At 40.0% G+C, this 20,662-nt stretch overlaps 1 protein-coding gene across 4 annotated transcripts in view; it reads right to left on the bottom strand.

The window, feature by feature from the left end:
* LOC126278539 (terpene synthase) overlaps window positions 1–10,185 on the bottom strand; it is a 111,960-nt gene extending 101,775 nt beyond the window's left edge. Inside the window, exons 1-3 of one of the 4 annotated variants that reach the window (XM_049978718.1) lie at window positions 9,622–10,185; window positions 6,558–6,712; window positions 6,211–6,476 (exon numbers count right to left, since the gene is read on the bottom strand). In XM_049978718.1, the coding sequence (XP_049834675.1) occupies window positions 6,211–6,476; window positions 6,558–6,712; window positions 9,622–9,687 (487 nt within the window). In that variant the 5' untranslated portion in view covers window positions 9,688–10,185. The remainder of the gene's footprint in view (window positions 1–6,210; window positions 6,477–6,557; window positions 6,713–9,621) is intronic. The other 3 variants (XM_049978726.1, XM_049978735.1, XM_049978744.1) reach the window with 3 other exon arrangements.
* Window positions 10,186–20,662: the final 10,477 nt, after the last annotated feature.

Raw genomic sequence — 20,662 nt, 5'->3', positions numbered from 1 at the left:
ATTTGTGGTATATGGAGGGCTTAAACAGAAATGAAAGTGATAAAAGTGGGAGTTCCAGATGGCCATGTGAGGATTGGGCAAGGCATAAGTCATTTATGATGGTGTATTGACTCCAGGCAATGGTTGGCACAGCCGAAAGAGTATTGAGTGGTACCCTAAGCATCATGCGATTGATTCCCTATGTGGAAATGTTTTCTTATTTTTGACTTTTACACTACTTACACTGCAAATAAACCGAAGTAATTCTCAATATACTGTATTATGATATTAATATTTTCACAAAATGCATGAAAAGGAAAGGGAAATGAAAATCTGGGATTGCCACCATGCAGTTTTAAAGTGATTGCCCCAAATGCACTATGCTACTGCAATCTTGTGATTTATATTTTTATTATTAGGTAAAGAATTTGATCAAAAACCTCAATAAATGTTTTTATCTCGGAGAGATGGGATTAAAAAATTACTCTTCTACCCCCAGTAGACTGCAACAAATACAGGGTTATTTTATATGATGGACCCCATTTTCAAAAATTTGTATGTATTCAAATCCAAAATGAAGAAGCTTTATATCAATGAAAAGAGGAAGCTTCAAAGTTTTTGGCAGGCAGTGGCAGGCGGGCGATGATAGTTTCAGAAGCACCCGGTAATGTGAAGGAAGCCTCTATCAATCACTCTGAATGATCTGCGGGACCGCATCACTGCTGCCGTGTACCAGTAACACAGATACGTTTTCATGTGTGTGGGACAAGTTTGGCTACTGCATCGATGTTTGCCGTGCAGCCAGCGGTGGCCACACTGAACATTTATACTGTTTATCACATTTCTAATTATTTAATAACTATTAAAACTAATTAATTACAAATTATTAATTATCTTAAATTGATATAAAACGTTACAAAAAAACTTTGAAATTTCTCTCTTCATTGGTATAAGCTTATTCATTTTGGATTTGTACTTGAATAAATACGAAGTTTTTAAAAATGGGCCCATCATTTAGAATAACATCAGGAATCCTTGGAAGGTGCACCCTTTGTCCTTAGAACGGCTGCACAAACACTTTGCATTCTGAAGATAAGATTTTGTAGCCTTTTTGCAGTCCACAATGTCTGTAAACTATTCCACAGAACTTGTCAAGTTCATCCAACATGAGTTCAATGGGATTTAAGTCAAGTGTATTATTTGGCCAAATCATATTTTTCAGTTCCCCACCTTCTTCTTTTCTGCTGACAGACCCTATGCACATTTAAAAGCAAGTTAGGGATCGATTTCCTGCTATAGAACAAACCTGTGACCAATAAGTCTCTTGCCAGATGTAACTGCATTGTTGACTAATATTATGTGATAACCTTTCTTCTTTAATGTTCCATTTATTCTCATTAAATCACCAACTTTATCACCTGGAAAACATCCCCACAGCATGATCAACCTTACATTATGCTTCACCATAGGTGTCCCACACTGACTCTTCATACATTCTCCATGAAGGCAGTGGACAAACACCCAACAATGGCTTCCAAATACTTCAAAGGCACATTTGTCAATGAAGAACATCTTGGACCATTGCTGCATTCTCTAGTTCTTAAGTTGCTGTGCCCAGTGATGTCTTTTCACCCTACTTTGTTTGCATAAGACAGTTTCCTTTTAACTTCCAATGTACCACTATAAATATTGTTCACAAAGATGCAGAAATTGGAGCTGCCTGTATACCATTTACATCCTCATGAGTTTCGGGAGTAGTCTGAGTCCTCTGACATTTACTCTGCACACACATGAATTGATTTCCCCTTTATGGTGTTAGCAGTGGTCTTCCAAACTGTGGAATACTTACATTGGCAGCAATTCGTTGAGCTGAAAACCATGGACACTAGATTGGGCTATGCCAACTTCTTTTGCTGTGGTCATAGTAGAATAACCTTGCAGGGGCAGAGATCAAATTACAGCATGTTTTTCAATTCCAGTCTCCTACTTCTGCCCCATTAGCAAGCAATATGGTATGAAACTCATCAGATACATGGACACACTGCTAGATAAACACAATGGACATAAACTAATGCCAACTGATTGCTACATGGATAGCTGAAGGAATGAACTACTGAATGGAATCATCTTAGGCGCTGTTGTCGATACTCAACAGTGCCCCTGTATGCAAACAACCAGTCAAATAAAAAACTGAGGTGCTTAGTCTTTACACGTTTTTACTTAAATTATTTTATCATCATAATGGTGATATGATAGAATATTTGAAACGGTTTAAACCATAAATCCACAGTTGTGATAGGTGATCAAAAACTTTTGACCAGTAGGGTAAATGGGTCATACCTTGCCCAACTCACACCACAAACGCATTTTTATAAATGCTTGACCATCTAGAGCTTCCACTTCTGTCACTTCACTTCTGGCCAACCCCTGCAATTACTGTAAATTTGGACGAAATCGTTGATGACGAATAGATGTGATGCATGCCCTTGTTACTGTTACTCTTACATATTTAAATGGTTGACCCGCCTTCTCTTATATATTTAAACAGTTGGACATCCTTAAAATGTTGCCACTAAACCTGTAATCAAATACAACTAGGTCCTTTCTCTTTGTTATAGGCACAATGCAAGGTGAACCTGAATACGGCCCCAAATCTTTGGAAACTGTTCAGGAATATAATATGAGCATTTTGGTAGAACGATTCCATGGTTGCCAGTGGCTCATAGAGGTATAACAACATAATTGTGATTTATTAGGTTTGTTGCTCCAATTACCTTTCTCATGGTGAAGGTGCCTTAGCAATACTGAAGATGAAAGGATGTGGGTTTCCATCCATACATGTCTGCTTGTGTGTGTGTGTGTGTGTGTGTGTGTGTGTGTGTGTGTGTGTGTGTGTGTGTGTGTGTGTGGGCGCGCGCGCGCGTGTATACCTATCCTTTTTTTCCCCCCTAAGGTAAGTCTTTCCGCTCCCGGGATTGGAATGACTCCTTACCCTCTCCCTTAAAACCCACATCCTTTCATCTTTCCTTTTCCTTCCCTCTTTCCTGACGAAGCAGCCTCCAGTTGTGAAAGCTCGAAATTTTTGTGTGTGTGTGTGTGTGTGTGTGTGTGTGTGTGTGTGTGTGTGTGTGTGTGTGTGTGTGTGTGTTATTTTATTGTGCCTGTCTACCGGCGCTTTCCCGCTTGGTAAGTCTTGGAATCTTTGTTTTTAATATATTCATATAGGTCTGTATGACTTAATTAAAACTAGCATTACATGGGGGAAAAACCAAGATGAGAACTGAGCAGTACTAATTACAATCTTTAAAGCAAAGAATAAAAAGGAAAGTGGATATTACTGTTGTCAACAGTAAGTATCATAAGTGAACAGAATTTAGTCTATTTCCAAAGAACATACAGAGCACATGCCACTAATATTTGAACTGCTGTGCAGATACAGTAGTATCAATGCAGAAGAGATGCAAAGACAAATGGTGGTAAGAAATCAAATTAAATCCAATTACTCTATAACAAGCCATGTGAGACCAAAGAGTCCCTCACACCAAAATACTCGGAAAATATCCCTAGAAAATCTCTGAACTGCTATTGATAGAGTTTAGGTTCACACTGTATTGCATTTATTGACATTTAAACAGAGCTGCCATTAATTACACTAAGCAGAATTTTTTTCCATGTCTTACTGAATTACCTTACAAACATCTAATGAGAAAATTTCCCTTCATATAACAGCTTCATCAGGATCTAGCAGTGTTTCTGGCCCTATCTGATAAATTATTGCCCTACAATGACAATGTTAGGGGCCTTGGTACACAACAAGCAGAAAGATATGCATGTTCAGTAAACTAGACAAAAAAATAGTAATGTTATATCTCAGTAACGAACTTGAAACTTTTAACACAAGTCAGGAGCATATAGAGGAACTCTGGCTCAAATTTAAAAGAGTTTAAAAGAATAGTTGACCGCACGCTGGATAAATGTGTACCCAATAGAAAAGTTCATAATGGGAGGGAATCTCCATGGTACACAACCTCTGTAAAGAAACTTCTAAAGAAACAAAGGTTACTGCATAAGGTGTAAAATGAAGCATAGAGCTATAGATAGAGAGATGCTGAATGAAATGCACTTGGCTGTCAAGAAAGCAATGTGTGATGGATACAATGACTACCACAGCAGAAAACTGTCAAATGACATTTTACAAAATCTAAAGAAATTCTGCTCATATGTGAAGGCTGTTAGTGGAACCAAAGTTAGTGTACAGTCCCTAGCGAATGAGACAGGAGCTGAAGTTGAAGGTAGCAAAAGCTGAAATACTTAACTCTGTTTTCAAATGTTCCTTTAAAGAGGAAAATCCAGAAGAACTGCCCCAATTTAATCCTCCTACCACTGAAAAGATGAATGAAATAAGTGTTAGTGGTATTGACGAACAGCTAAAATCATTAAAACTGAACAATGCTCCAGGCCATGATGGAATCACTGTCAAATTCTATAATGAATTTGTGGCTGAGGGAGCCCCTATTCTAACTATAGTCTATCATAGATCCCTTTGACAAAAAATGGCCCTGTACTTGGAAAAAGGCACATGTCACACACCTCTACCATACAGGTAGTAAATATGATCCTTAAACTATTGTCCAATATCCTTGACATTGATTTGTTGTGAACAGAATAACCTCCTCAATGGCAACCAGCATGGATTCCAAAAACATCAATCATGTGAAAAACCAACTCACACTTTTCTCACATGACATACTGAAAGCTTTGGATCAAGGCAAACAGGCAATGCAGTATTTCTTAATTTCTGAAAAGCATTTGACTCACAAGTAACACTATCCAAGTGCCACTCATTGATTCCGATACACTGCAAATATGTTGCAGTCTAGGTCAAAATATGAGGCACACATTTTTTTATACGTGTCAATATGGCCGTTGAAATGGTGAAAACCCTCCCGAAGAAACTGCATTTGTTATCTTTCAGAGTACACAGTTGGAAGAGTAGGAGATATAACAAGTTGCTACTGTACTTTGCAACTGTGCAATCACATTTTTAAACATTTTGAAATATTTTGAAACTCTCCCCTCACCTCAAAGTTTTTGAAATGGTAAAAAGTTCATGTGTAGTAAACCTAACAGTATATCCGACAACAAATGCAACCATATATGATAAACTTACACCCCAAAGCTGCAGTAGTGAGGTAAAAGTCGGAAGGACCCCTAAATGCTGCTACATGTGCACTCTGTCCACCACCGTATGGTGCTTGCCACACATGGAAATATAGTGTTGTTTGCAATTTCACAGTGCTACCATAACAGACGGGCTCCTGAAAAATTTAATTGAAAAAATATGGACTCACTCCCTGTTTAATCCAGGAATAACCAATGTGTCTTGTGTCTGTGTATGTGCGGATGGATATGTGTGTGTGCACGCACGAGTGTACACCTGTCCTTTTTTCCCCCTAAGGTAAGTCTTTCCGCTCCTGGGATTGGAATGACTCCTTACCCTCTCCCTTAAAACCCACATCCTTTCATCTTTCCCCCTCCTTCCCAAATAGGGAAGTATATTATAATACAGACTTTTTATTGCTCTAGTTGTTGAGGAAAATCAATGCATGACATATATCAGACCTATATGAAAGTTTTAGCTCAATAAAAAAGTTGAAAAAAAGGAATCAGTCCTTCCGAAAATAATTAGTATTCAGACAGTGGTCCAGAACACTATACAGTTAGCTACTGCCACAAATGAAGCTACAATGAAAAGAATTTGGATCACCATTGTATAGTTGTTCAACATAAAATGTTTTGACGATATCAGGATTTTTATCTGACGTATCACTTATTTCACCTATGGCAATGGTTGTTAGTACAGAAACTAACGAGTAAAGTCAATAATAGGGTGGGTAAGACAGTTCAAAGGTTGGAGGAAGGCAACAGCTTTCTATCTCTAGTAGGACCATGCATAGTAAAGCACTGTGGTGTTCCAACAAACCTTTGGCTAGAAGATTGCGTATTATAAAGAGTTATAGCATAAAAAATATTATGCCCAATACAAGTCAGCATCCTCCCATTATCTGCATTTGCTACTCTACATACTACTGTCATAACTGACGTGAAGAGGTGTGCACTACCTAACAGAATTCTTCAACTAATTAGAACAGTTTAATGAAAGTGTTGAGCAAAATACACTCATGCAATTTATGTTTAATGCTAAAAACAATAAATATAAATATTGCTTACTTCTGATAGTCATTTGTTTGTATTCTTCCTCTGAAGGGCAGGTGAAATTATCTCTCCAATAAAGTTCCATACCTTGCCCACGATGAAGCTCCAAAAGTTGCTCAGTGTAAACAGTGGTTGCCTCTGGGTGACCCAGCCCTAATACTCTCTCCAGAGCAATGAAGAAAACATAATTTGCTGCATTTATTGTGCTAGCTACCCCATAAATTGAATGAGCAACAGGGATTCCTCTCCTTAGCACAGAATTATCTTGAATGTCATCAATACTGAAAGAGTATTAGAAAAGTTTTTACAGAATACTACTTTACGCTGTCTCATTTGCATTTTATATTTTAAAGCACACTTACAGAAGACTTGAATTATGTAACATTTGAACAATGTCTCCAACAGCATTCAATTTATCAGCTGGTATTTTAAGCCAATAATTGAATGCATGAGCTAATTTTGCTCTTATTTGCTTCCCTGGAACCTGCAGGATGTACTTGAATGGCTGCAATAATTTCTGAAAGAAAAATACTGTATTAAACAACAGTTTAAGCAGTTTTAGTAACTTTGAAGCAAAGGTATGAAATACAATAAATTATCTTTCACTTACTTCTCAATGGTGTAAGTTCAACTTTATAATAATAGGCCATACTTTCAACTATTTTGTTTCACAGTTTTCTGAATATGGTGATATAAATTTATCTAGTATTTTTATGTGGGTATAAATCAGTTACATATCTTACGATTGATACAGCTTTTACTGCTAAGCACTATGATACAGTTTTTATTGCATGCCGATTCCAAATGTTTACAAAACTTTCTAGTGCCAATTTTTTATGACATGTGGCCTATCATAATGACAGTCATGGTTTTAAAATAAAAGTACCCACAACAAAAGCCTAGATAAAACTTCTTTACTTGTAACTGAAGAAACTTATTCAACTAAAGTAAAATTTTGTGTGTGTGCACTTTGGAAAAAAACACAAAAATGTACATAATATGCACATTAAACAATAATTAATAAGAAATTTGGGCCAATGGATGGGTGCAGTTTCACCCATCTGCTTTGACCAGTGACATACCTAAGTTGTGTTGCATGATGTCACTGAGGCGCAGTGCGATAGAAATGGATTGTGTTTGCAAAGGATGTGTTGGAGTAAGTGGTGGCACACACTAAGAGTGTGGTGCTCATTTATAAATTGTCAGTGATGTTAGTGTTGTACTAAACTCAATGTTGTGGGCGTTCGTTTTTTTGTTTCCTTGGCAGTATGTTGTTTCAGTGTCATTAGTTATTGGCTACCGATTTATTTTTTGTTTTGAAATCATTAGTTTGTTGCATTGTTAGTGGTTTGAAAGCTGGCCCCCTTTTTTTACCCCTATCTATGGATGGTACAATTAAGTTAACTAGTCATTGGTTGGTTGGCCACTTGGCGAAACATGCAAATTGACAACAGTGTAAGGAAATTAGGACACAGAGTCAAGTTTCTGCTCCTCAAACTGGGTACAAGTACAGGCAGCAATGTTTTTAGTGGATTTCAGTAATGGTTATTTTGTTTGTGTGTGTGTGGGGGGGGGGGGGGTGGAGAAGGGCCAGGGGGAGGTATCAGATATTATTGCTTTCCTTTGAGCTATACAGGTCAAGTGAAACATTTGCTTCCAGATTTTTTTGTGTTCTTTTTGTCCAGTTTATTCTCGAGGATTTTGGGTTTATTTTTCGATACTGTTTTACAATGATGACTTCATTACTCTATATTTAGCTTGTCCCCACCCAAGACCATTTACTTTCTGCCTCATTAGTTTTATTTTGTGGCTGAAGTGAAATGTTGTGCACAGTTAAATATCTCTGTTCATGGGTGTATTTGGTGAATTTACAGTTGCTGTATTGTATACACTGGGAACAGTGGTGTCCACCACCTTGGAAACATCATAGGTCAAAGATGACAGGTGGAATCTTATGCTTCTGTACTGCCAAAAATTCTGTTCTTCCCATAAATGTCATTCTCAGATTCTTATCAGTGCCATTTCCTCATCTTAATGACTGACGTCAACAAAACACTGCAATCATCATCTTCAGTCAACATATTTCAGTTAAATGAAAATGTGGGGTTACAAGAGCTGCCAAATAAATGTCTATTTTTTTTTAAATTGTATGGCCCAACATAAACACTATAAAGTCTTTGTTAGACACAGAAATGCCAGTACCTTCATATTTTTATTACTGAAAGAACATTACTATGTACCAGTTCAAATGAATTTTCTGAACAAACAAAACTTTCCATACCTTCCAAGGGCAAAACACGAGCCCTAATCCACATTTAAAAAAAGTTACCCCCTTTTTACTCAATTTAAAACCAAACAATCAAATATCAGTGACATCAATATCATACATAAAAATCAAATTATGGAAGCAGCTCACTCATTTTATTCAGCCTTGCTTTAGCAGTGGACATGGTGCCTGGTGCAACATACATAAATAGCAGGAACGTGCTCTACCTTAGCTACTTTGAATCCAAATTAGAAAGGGTTTAATTTTTTTTTTGTTGGGGGGAGGGAAGATTCAGGTCACACTAATGAATCCCACTATTTCAGAAAAGAATCATTAGAAAAATCTGTTCTGCGTCTCCGAGAAAATCCTGTCTCCCACTCTTTAAGAACCTAAAAATATTACCTATCCATGCGTTGCACTTTTTTGAGATTATCACCTTTGTACACACTAGTCGAAAATTTCATGCTTGGAACACACTTTATCAGCATACACCCAAGTATATGGGGAATGAACGACTACAATAAACTCAAGGATAGAGACATGCTAAACTTGGAGATGGGTTCACGGAAGCGAAAGGTATATGAACCTCTGGGTGAAAAATGCCATTACTCAGTTGAGTAATTTATGAACGATGCGATAATCATGTAACACTGAGTATTTAATATCATGGTGTTTTGTATAATACTGTGTGAACAAAATAACGTCTCCATTTTAAAAATCCTAAACCCATTCACCGCGTCACGCAAGGCTGGCTGGTTAGTTTCAAGTTCCATGAATTGTTTACATGATTAATCGTAGTATGGAACAAGTCACTTTACATTCACATTACAAATTTATCTGTAAACTTGGCTATAGTGTGATTGGTTACAAGCGGCTGTTTATTTCTTTTACATAGAGATGTGACTTGGTAATTCCTGATGTTATGATACAATACCTCGCGATACAATAAGAACTACAGAATGACAACACACTTGTTGTCACCATCATCAAGGATTATCATACTGTCCTATCCTGTTGTGGCATGTTATGTGTGTTGTATGTCGTATTTTGGCCTACTGATTGGCACTGTTATTATCTTGACAAACCCTATATCATTGTGAGCTGATCCTTGGATAAATAAACATAAATAAATAAATAAAGAGGCATTCAGCCAAACTCACTTCATCTTGGTCTCTTTCACCAGTTTTACTGTATGGCATTCCATTTTCTTTTTGGTGTCCGTCCATTCTTCTTCCAGAAAAAGCAACGAACAATACAATATTTGACAGACGACTTCTTGTTTACATCACACATTCGCCGGTATCAAAGATTATACATATATAGCTTGAGCGTCAAAGACATTGACAGGAATCACAGAACTACGCTGTGATGGCGAACACTGTCCTGGACCGCTCCCGCACACCCTATTTCACTGCGAGATAGTTTATCGTGTGCCCGTAGCGCATGCGCAGTCGAGACACGAGGCCGTAACGAAATCGCGTCATAGCCAAAGCATATGCGGAGTAGGGCAGTCCTGTTTTGTTCCGAAGCTTGCTACTGACAGCATGTTTACAAAACGCTTTTCGTTCAGAGCGTAATGTAATCACATGTGACGTAACACATTCAGACACTGCGTCATCATACGCGGCTTAGAGCATTAAATTGAGACTACGTGTCACAATATCAAATGCTGCATAGCTAGGAGATTGATTGGATAGACCATGGAATGCAAATCGAATAAAACTGGATGCTGAATTTCTATAGACGCTTTTCGTAACCTACCGTTATGACAAAGATATTCTAATTACAGAAATATATTTCAGTGTCCTCATACTACTTCGATATTAAAGCTAGAGAAGGTATTTCAAATTAGTATATGTATGCGATTCTATCTGTACAGTTGCTTAACAGTAACTAATCAAATAAAGAAAAATCTATATTAAACTGGCGTACCAATCACATTTACTTTCAAAAAATAAAAGTAGCAGTGGAAAATTCTAAGAGAGAGATCGCCTACTTCTTGTATTACATCTATATGAATGTAACTGATAGTAAAGTACCAAAAATAAATATCCACCCTAGCTGTTCCTGTGAGGACAAAGAGGATAGATAATTTAACCATGACCCCTACAGAATCTTGCAGTGGCTTTGCCGAAGTGGTAACACCAGTTCCCCGAAGTTAAGCAAGGTGGGGCTTGGTTAGCATTCGGATGGGTAACTATCCGAGTCTGCCGAATGCTGTTGGCAAGGAGGGGGGGGGGTGTACTTGTGACCCCAATTGAGAATTATCTGATTGAGAATTAGTGACCAGTAGAGCTGACGGTATGTGCCTTCCGAAGCCTGTTCGGACGGAGTTTAGTTCTGTAGAATCTATCCTGAACATAAAACTGTGAGATATCTAGGAGAAAGTAGTATGAACAGGGGAGACCCCACAAAATGTGTTCTTCATTTCATTAGTGGAAGGAAGAAATAAATAAACTTTCGTGTAGGTAAATACAGCAAAGGAATGTAGGAGAGCAAGAATCACACTTGGTAATAACACAAAAACATGAGTAATGTCCAGCAGGAACACAGGGAAAGGGATGAACTGTGAATATAGTCCCGTTGATTACTTCAAGTACACCACAGTGTATAAGAGAAAATCACCAACAGCTAGAAAGGACAGGTACAGAATGCGATAATGACAGTTCTGCAGTAGACTTTGTAATGATAACTTACATAAAATGTTATATTTCTGCATAGTAATAAGCACTTTTAAAAATTAGCCCTTCGGTATGCTGCTTCACAGTTGTGCAAAGCAGAATTTCAACTCCTTTTTCATCATCGTCCTTGAAGATTAAAACTGGAAACTGCGTCGCAGATGGGAAACGTTGTTTTATGAAAATAACAGAAAAGAATTTGCTGCTAGAATATGCTACTGAGTTCATGAAGCGACAATGTGTGTTGCTCTGTGCACCATTATCAGTCTGAAACACCTTGCTCTCTATTGATGACTTGGTAGTTGTAAGCAAGAACACACGAACGTAAAAAAATATATATAATGCTTCTGTACCCCTTGGAGAGTATACTGTCCAGTTCAACTTTTATTTCTACTAATACAAGCATACTAGATGAATCAATTTCGTCTGCATATGTGTAACGGTGTGTAATAATGCCCCCGTCCACACTCGAATGATATCAGATTTGGTTCTGCTGTCTTCTACTTTCTTGTCCCAGTTCAAGTGTTTAATGGAGTCATTATTGTACTTTGGAAATGGATGACATAAAGCGATGGCTTATGAAGACTTCATGGGGCTAGAATGTCCGTCTGATAGTGAAGAAGGGTTAGATTTTGACGCTTCGGATGAAGATAATACTGTAACTGTTAATGATCTGGAATCTGCAGATAGCGACAGCGAGCTGGAGATTACCACAGGAACTTGTTGCTGATGTACCGACAGTACAAGCTTATGAAAAACACACAAAGATAAAGACAAATCGAACGGTTTGGAAAAATGAAGTTCTTCGCTTGTAAATGACCTCGTGGCAGCTGCGCCGAAATGAATGAACTTCAGAGCCTTAGCTACAGACAGCACAAGCCAGCGGTGCCCGGCATCCGCCGGCGGAACACTGGTTTACCGTTAGGCCAATTTTTGGCAACGTGTGATGTGCACGGACGCGCAGGACACAAAACGGAGGCCAGTGCGAGCTGAGCAACGGCACGGTGAAGAAATTTCTTCAGCAGTCTGATTCTGCTTGAACGCGCCCACGTTGGTCGAGCTTTCTCGGGCTCCTCACGACGCTTATGGGACAATTTAATCACCGCCTTCCGTTTGTCCATCACGTTTCATCACGACCGCGAAGTACACGGCGCCCTGTGGGTCGGGAAGGCAGTTATCGGTTTCGTCCAATCAGAGAAAATCACCCACATCTAGAAAGGACAAGAACTGAATGACAGTTCTGCAGTAGACTTTGTAACGACAACTTAGATAAAATTTTATATTCCTGTGTAGTAATACACACTATTAAAAATTAACCCTTCACTGTGCTGCTTTGCAGATGTGCAAAGCAAACTTCCAACTCCTTTTCCATCGTTGTCCTTGAAGATTAAAACTGGAAACTGCCTTGCAGATTTGAAATGTTGTTTTATGAAAGTAATAGAAAAGAATTTGCAACTAGAATGAGCTACTAAGTTCATGACGTCGTGTGATTGAGCAATGTGCTCTACCACTGAGGAGTGTACATGCACCAGGAACAGTGCTCGAGCAGATCACAGACACATAAATAATTACACCGCTACCTCAGCATACTGAACTATTATTGGCACAAGATTAGTAAAACTTTGAAGCACATATCTATTTTGTACGAGCTGTAAATAAATAGTTGCCACTATTAAAGTTCCAACCCTCGTATATGGGAAATTGTATTTTCAGAGCCACAGTCGTCATGAAGAGTTGTTTCAGATATTTCGCTCATTACCAAATGTCATGTATGTACAGTACGAAGTTGTCTTGCTTTCGACTACTTTGTATCGAACCTATTTGAGACAAGCTGTTACATGTCTCCCTCTCTTTGTGTCGTTGGTCCGGCACGTCCGAAAGTTCCAGAAGCCTCTTGCTCACCTGTGGGATATACTGGAGTTCTAGGCATCTACTGTCTTTATTTGGTTGAGGGAACATTGGCTGTGATGTGTTCCTTGCATCAAGAAGATGAAATACTCTAGACATGAGAAACAATTTATCAGTATTAGAACCTTAGATGACTTTGTGAAGTATAAGGGTGATCTTGAATTTGTAACGTCATTGACATCGGTATTCGTTAAAAGATATGAGTGGAACTACCAGTTTCCTCTATTTTCGACTTTTCACGTAAAAATCGTGTCAGGCAAGTTAAGTTTCTAACTACTCAATGGTCTGCAGCATGTCCTACGCTGAAGTTTCGGCTCTTTAGAGACATAATTTCCATTCTTTACCTTCTGAATTATACTGTGCTGGCGATTGGCAGCATACTGCTATGTGATTGATATCGAGAACAGTCGCTTAAATTGTGTGATATTCCGAAAACGATGAGAAAATACATGAAGTTCTGGGAATTTTCATGAGCTACTCGATCTTTTCAGCATAAAAGTATCACAAATATCGTCATTTTTTGTAGTGTAAAATCAGATATTGCAGTTGATATTGCTAAATTAATTCACGATTGAAAAAACGTAGTTTTTTGACATATACATTCCCTTGTTCGATTGTAAGGTGGTGTGAACCGTGCCCTCCACTTGTCTGTCAGAGTGAAACAAATCTCTCTCTCTCTCCCTATCTCTCTCTCTCTCTCTCACACACACTGTCTCACTCTCACTCTCTCACCATCCAGCAGGTCTTTGTACTGGAGATATTGTTTGTTACAAGACACCCCATTCAGGAGTGGACAGAGCCAACTACCACCCGCACAATGTACAGCGGTTTCGTTCCATTTCATGAAAGGCACACGGCTGTGGGACGCAGTATTCGAAGCTTCTTCTGGATAGTGAGGTTAATTTTCGTGATTATTGTTAACATTGCAAGTTTTTTCCTCCTGAGTGGGATGGTGCACTGTTTTCGTTCACAGTTTTCTCGTCTGTAGGTCAGTGCCATGAATTCCATTGTCTTTTTATACATACGGCCTAACGGTGCAATGCGCATGCCAGCGCTGAGACTCATGGCACCTGGATGGCGCGGTGTACGGCCCAGGAGCTGGGACTGGTGGCTAACGCTATGGATGGCATCTCCCAGTTAATGCGGATAGGTGGATAAGTCGGGGCGTGTCTGGAAGTTTCTTATATTCCTGGTATTTGAATTTCCCTCAGCGTTCGTGAGATATTCTAGACAGGACTTTTGTTTACGAAGAACTGTTTGGTAGTGACAGGTGCACTACTGGCCATTAAAATTGCTACACCACGAAGATGACGTGCTACACACGCGAAATTTAACCGACAGGAAGAAGATGCTGTGATATGCAAGTGATTAGCTTGCCAAAGCATTCACACAAGGTTGGCGCCGGTGGCGACACCTACAACGTGCTGACATGAGGAAAGTTTCCAACCGATTTCTCAAACACAAATACCAGTTGACCAGAGTTGCCTGGTGAAACGTTCTTGTAATGCCTCGTGTAAGGAGGAGAAACGCGTACCACAACGTTTCCGACTTTGATAAAGGTCGGATTGTAGCCTATCGCGATTGCGGTTTATCGTATCGCGACATTGCTGCTCGCGTTGGTCGAGATCCAGTGACTGTTAGCAGAATATGGAATCGGTGGGTTCAGGAGGGTAATACGGAACGCCGTGCTGGATCCCAACGACCTCGTATCACTAGCAGTCGAGATGACAGGCATCTTATCCGCATGGCTGTAACGGATCGTGTAGCCACTTCTCGATCCCTGAGTCAACAGATGGGGACGTGTGCAAGACAACAACCATCTGCACGAACAGTTCGACGACGTTTGCAGCAGCATGGACTATCAGGTCGGAGACCGTGGCTACGGTTACCCTTGACGCTGCATCACAGACAGGAGCGCCTGCGATGGTGTACTCAACAACGAACCTGGGTCCACGAATGGCAAAACGTCATTTTTTCGGATGAATCCAGGTTCTGTTTACAGCATTATGATGGAAGCGCGTATTCGTCATCGCCATACTGCCTATCACCCGACTTGATGGTATGGGGTGCCATTGGTTACACGTTTCGATCACCTCTTGTTCGCGTTGACGGCACTTTGAACAGTGGACGTTACATTTCAGATTTGTTAAGACCCTTCGCTCTACCCTTCATTCGATCCCTGTGAAACCCTTCATTTCAGCAGAATAATGCACGACCGCATGTTGCAGGTCCTGTATGGGCCTTTCTGGATAAAGAAAATGTTCGACTGCTGCCGTGGCCAGCACTTTCTCCAGATCTCTCACCAATTGAAAACGTCTGGTCAATGGTGGCCGAGCAACTGGCTCGTCACAATACCCCAGCCACTACTCTTGATGAACTGTGATATCGTGTTGAAGCTGTATGGGCAGCTGTACCTGTACACGCCGTCCAAGCTCTGTTTGACTCAATGCCCAGGCGTATCAAGGTCGTTACTACGGCCGGAGGTGGTGGTTCTGGGTACTGATTTCTCAGGATCTATGCACCTAAATTGCGTGAAAATGTAATCACACGTCAGCTCTAGTATAATATATTTGTTCAATGAATACCCGTTTACCATCTGCATTTCTTCTTGGTGTAGCAATTTTAATGGCCAGTAGTGTATTACCCCTCTCTCTGCTGGGAGAGCCTTTAGGATTAATGACAGAATGCTCTGGAAGTAGCCGTATTATTGAACGTTGCTATTGAAAGTTTTGACAATGGAGAGATTAGGGAGCTGCATCTCAGGAAGGACACTGTCTGAGAAAATGTTCGACAGAGTTCCTTATTTATAAACGGAGAGGACTACACACACACACACACACACACACACACACACACACACACACACATACACACAGTGTTGCGAAAGTATGCTATTGTTCTAGACCGCCGACAGTTTCCGTTTGCTCTCATCCATTTACACAATTCAGGTTGAATGCATATTTGTGTTTGGATCGCACGGAATGGACCACATCACTCTTATGAAATCGTAACAGGACACTTCATGGCATCTCGTACAGGAGCCGCTTGGAGTGTCCAATCACACGCAGGGCAGTGAGCGAGTTGCACCACCATTCAAGATGATGCGTCTCCACACGGCAGCTTGGGACCTCACACTGTGTGTTAAATACACGATTACGAGTGTTGTGTGTAGTAATAGCTTTTTAAATTCACTGTGCCAGCACTCAGTAATTTACAAAGCATTTTGTGTTGCTTTTGTATCCCAAAACATATGGCTGTAATTTACAGGTGTAATGCAGTTACTCTTTGTACAGAATAGCGTTATTATCAGTAGCAAATACGTACAATCCGATCTGTTTAATATCACTGCAGTTCTTATTTCTCCGTGATTTCTATGTGTATATCACTTTGGGAGGGGGGGGGGGGGCGGGGGGAGTTGTTTCAGTTATCGTTTTAGACCAAGTCTTTTTCTCGACAATTTACAATTTGAGGAAAGAGATTTATTTAGACTTTTAGGTCAAGAGAGCGTCCTATGTAGGGTTACTATTTATTCTGAGCCCATCTGCTACCATTTTTGGGTGGTACTGTGAATTTCTTTCCGGCAGAATAATACCAGTAGTGTTATATAGTCAATTTTTAGCCGTATAGCGAATTTAGCAACTCGTCGTGTGGTACTGACATATAGATGTGTAATTTGGAGCGATTTTTAATTCAGTTTTCCACCAAAAATAGATCAAGGACACTAGAGTAACCTTACCCTCGTGTCCTGAAACACAGCACAGACTGACCGTTTCCCACCATTTCCAGGGGAAGAGTAGTGGTTGTGGAGCGCAGGTTGACGTCATAGGAGTGGTGGGAGGAGGGGAAGCCAGCAGTGCCCTCTGGTGGCTGCAGTGGGAACTAGTTCAGTTGGCCCTTGCAGGTCATGGCGAACACATGTCTCCAAGTTAGGTTGCTGGAGGTACCCCAATTGAGCTATAAATAAATAAAATATCTTGCCTTCTCTCCAGCACAGAATTACCTTTAAACACTAGAAATAAATAACATACACTAATCTAACTTTCTTCTCCAGCAGCTGAAGAGAGACTGTTTTCCGGTATTTCCAGAGATGACATTATGGGAGGAGTGGGGGTGATGGCACCTATGCACCACCATCGAGCGCGGGTATGTGCATGGACTTTGCCGGAGGGCCTCCCTGACTGGTAGAGGGGCGAGTGTTGTGCATAACCCGTTGCCAGCGATATGGAAGTCGTAGGTTACTCTTAGCAGTGCCAGTTGTGTTGACAGTTCGAGTGGCCCGGTCTGTCGCCCAACGAATTTGTAGCTGTTCTGAAGCGAATGCCGTGAAGTGTTCCCTTCAGTTTAGAAATCGAGTTGCACACATTAGATCTTCAGTCAGGGGAGTGCAATACGTGGTATAGCACTTAGCAGCCCCATCAGTCAAACAAATCAGTAACAGCTTTCATTGTACGTGCTTGAGCATTGTCCTGCAAAATGATGGTCAAGTCCTGCCGTAAGTGTCATCACTTCTGTCTCTATGCTGGTCGAAGGTTGTGTTCCATAAATGAACAGCATGGAGACAGAAGTGATGACACTTTCTGCAGAACCTGACCATCAGTTTCCAGGCCATGCTCAAGCACGTACGGTGCAAGTGTTACTGATTTATTTGTCTGATGGTGCTGCTAAGTTCTATACCACCTACTGCACTCCCATAGCTTAAGCCCTCTTAAGTTCAACTCGATTTCTAAACTGGAGGAAGCGCTTCACGACATTCGCTTCAGAACTACTACAAATTCTTCAGCCAATACACCACGCCGCTCGAACTCTCAACACAGCTGGGCCTGCTAAGAGTATCCTACGACGTCCACATCGCTGGGAACGGGTTACACACAATGCTAGTGACTACTTTGAAGGTCAGTAAAACTTCGAAACACATATCTATTTTGTACGAGCTGTAAATAAATAGTTGGCACTATTAAAGTTCTAACCCTCGTAAACGTATATCCTCCTTATGACGGACGTAAATTTCCATGCAACATTTTTCATACCCCTATGGCTGGACATGCGCTGAAATCGCAATTTTCCACGCCAATTGTCTGTTCACTTCCCATCCTCATCATTTTCTTTTCACATGTCGTAACACAGACCCCAGTAACTTACACTCGAACACGTACACACTTCAGACAAGTAATGCATCTATTGTTTATATGTGTATAGCGTCCGAAACGATTGTGGTGCCCGCATCTCGTGGTCGTGCGGTAGCCTTCTCGCTTCCCACGCCCGGGTTCTCGGGTTCGATTCCCGGCGGGGTCAGGGATTTTCTCTGCCTCCTGATGGCTGGGTGTTGTGTGATGTCCTTAGGTTAGTTAGGTTTAAGTAGTTCTAAGTTCTAGGGGACTGATGACCATAGATGTTAAGTCCCATAGTGCTCAGAGCCATTTGAACCATTTGAACAATTGTGGTGTGTCCACACTCACACTGGCCAGGTGTCTCAATTTTCCTGTGTTCTATAAAATTATTTGATATTTAGGTCTTCTTAGCCAATCAGATTGGAGAGCAGATTGCAAGTATTTTCCCTCAGCACTTTCGGAAGACGCTGCAGCCTGTCAAGGCTCTCTCAAACACAGGCACAGATGTCCGGCACTTTGTGATAATCGACACTGCTCTTACGGACGAAAGGCTTGGTAAGAAATCACCGACATGAGCTGGCGCACTTTTATAGACATCACAGTCGATAGTGCGACAAAGAACATGTGAGGATCTCCCTAGGGGAGCTGATGACATCTCGTTCTGGATATTCATGACATTACAGCCATACTGCCTACCATGCCTGTACAGTATAGTTCTTGCATTGGTATATTTCGCAGGTGGATATGAATCTGTCACCTGTTATGCTCAGATATAAATATCAATGCTTCGAAATCCTATTCCCCACGTCAAATCTATACGCCCTTTATGGCTAGACATAAGTAATTTTTTACAGGAATAGTAATGTTATCACTTTGCACACACACCTGGTGATATAGCGGCATATTAATCACAGTACTTTACGTTCGAACAGCATAAAATTCCCGACAAACAGCTTGATTATTATTTATAAGTGTACAGAATCCAAAATTTATGTTATGCCCAGGCTCACATCCGCTGGTTGTCAGTTTACACGGCATATGGTAGCTTCCCAGTAGCAAAACTCACCACTACATCGTCGTTATCATATATTTGTCGAGGAATAAAGGGCATAATTATAATTAAAAAGCCCAAGTGACTTTCGTTTATGTTACGAACTTTCTTGCATGATAGTCAATGTATGCCCAAGCAGAAAGAACTGACGCACTTAGTGTACAAAGAGTAAGTTAGAAGGGTACAGCCCCCCCCCCCCCCCCATTAAAGCCTTGCACTGGTTTCTCCGATGACGCTGTCCATTTTGCAGGATCTGAAAACACAAATTTGCACTTATCAGCGTGTGTATAGATGAAGAAAAGTAAACACAAACTGATGTTGCTCTGGAATATGTCTAGCTGTGTGTGCATGGTATGTGGCCAGTAGATAAGATTAGATTCAATTTTCGTTCCATAGACCCAAAAAATGAGATGATTCTCGTATATGTGGAACATGTCAGAAAGTATAACATAAAACATTTGAATATAATACTTATTAGCCAGATCATTTGTCAGGAGACAGTCAAAATAGGTTAATACAATGCAGTAAACTAATATTTACAGGATTAATACGCTGTCAGAATGTATCACTGTTATGCACTATTAATAAATTTATCATACACAAAATACCTAATCTTGACTGTTGTGACCAAGTGTTGTCAAAACTGAAATGTGGCAGATATTTTTATTTCAGCTGGCTTAACAGTTCTGCTAAGATATTCATCTATGGAGTAGAAGGAGTTGCTTATCAAAAAGTCTTTCAAACTCTATTTCAACTGTGCTTTATCTGAAAACAAGTTTTTAATGGTTGCTGGCAATTTATTGAAAATATGTGTTCCTGAATATTGGACCCCTTTTTGGACCAAGATCAGTTATTTTAGGTTTTTATGTAGATTGTTCTTACTCCTAGTATTGATACAATGTATTGAGCTATTGGTTGGAAATGCTGATGTATTACTTGCAACAAATTTCATTAATGAACAAATATACTTAGAAGCAGTGGTTAGAATATAAAGCTCCTTGAACAAGTTTAGACAAGATGTTCTTGTATTTACGCCACAAATATTTCTTATTGCACGCTTTTGCACACTAAAAACTTTTGCTCAGTTTGATGAGTTGCCCCAGAACGTGATTCCATGTGACATAACATAATGAAAGGAAGCAAAGTATGCAAGTTTTTTTTATATATTTATATCTCGTACATCTGACACCATTCTTACAGCAAATACAGACTTGTTTAGGCGCTTAAGCAATTCTGCAGTATGGCCTTCCCAACTGAATTTATTACTGAGCGTTAATCCCAGAAATTTAACATTGTCAGCCTCTTCGATCTGCATGTCTTTAGATGTTATCTCATGGTGGAAGGAAATCTCTTACAGGTTCTGAACTGCATGTAATGGGTCTTCTCAAAGTTTAATGACAGCGAATTAGCTTTAAACCGTTTATCAATGTCAGTGAAATTTTTATTAGCAGCTTTT

This window comes from Schistocerca gregaria, chromosome 1 (genome assembly GCF_023897955.1).
Source record: "Schistocerca gregaria isolate iqSchGreg1 chromosome 1, iqSchGreg1.2, whole genome shotgun sequence".
In the NCBI taxonomy this organism is placed as follows: domain Eukaryota; kingdom Metazoa; phylum Arthropoda; class Insecta; order Orthoptera; family Acrididae; genus Schistocerca; species Schistocerca gregaria.
This window is presented reverse-complemented; position numbering and strand designations above follow the sequence as displayed.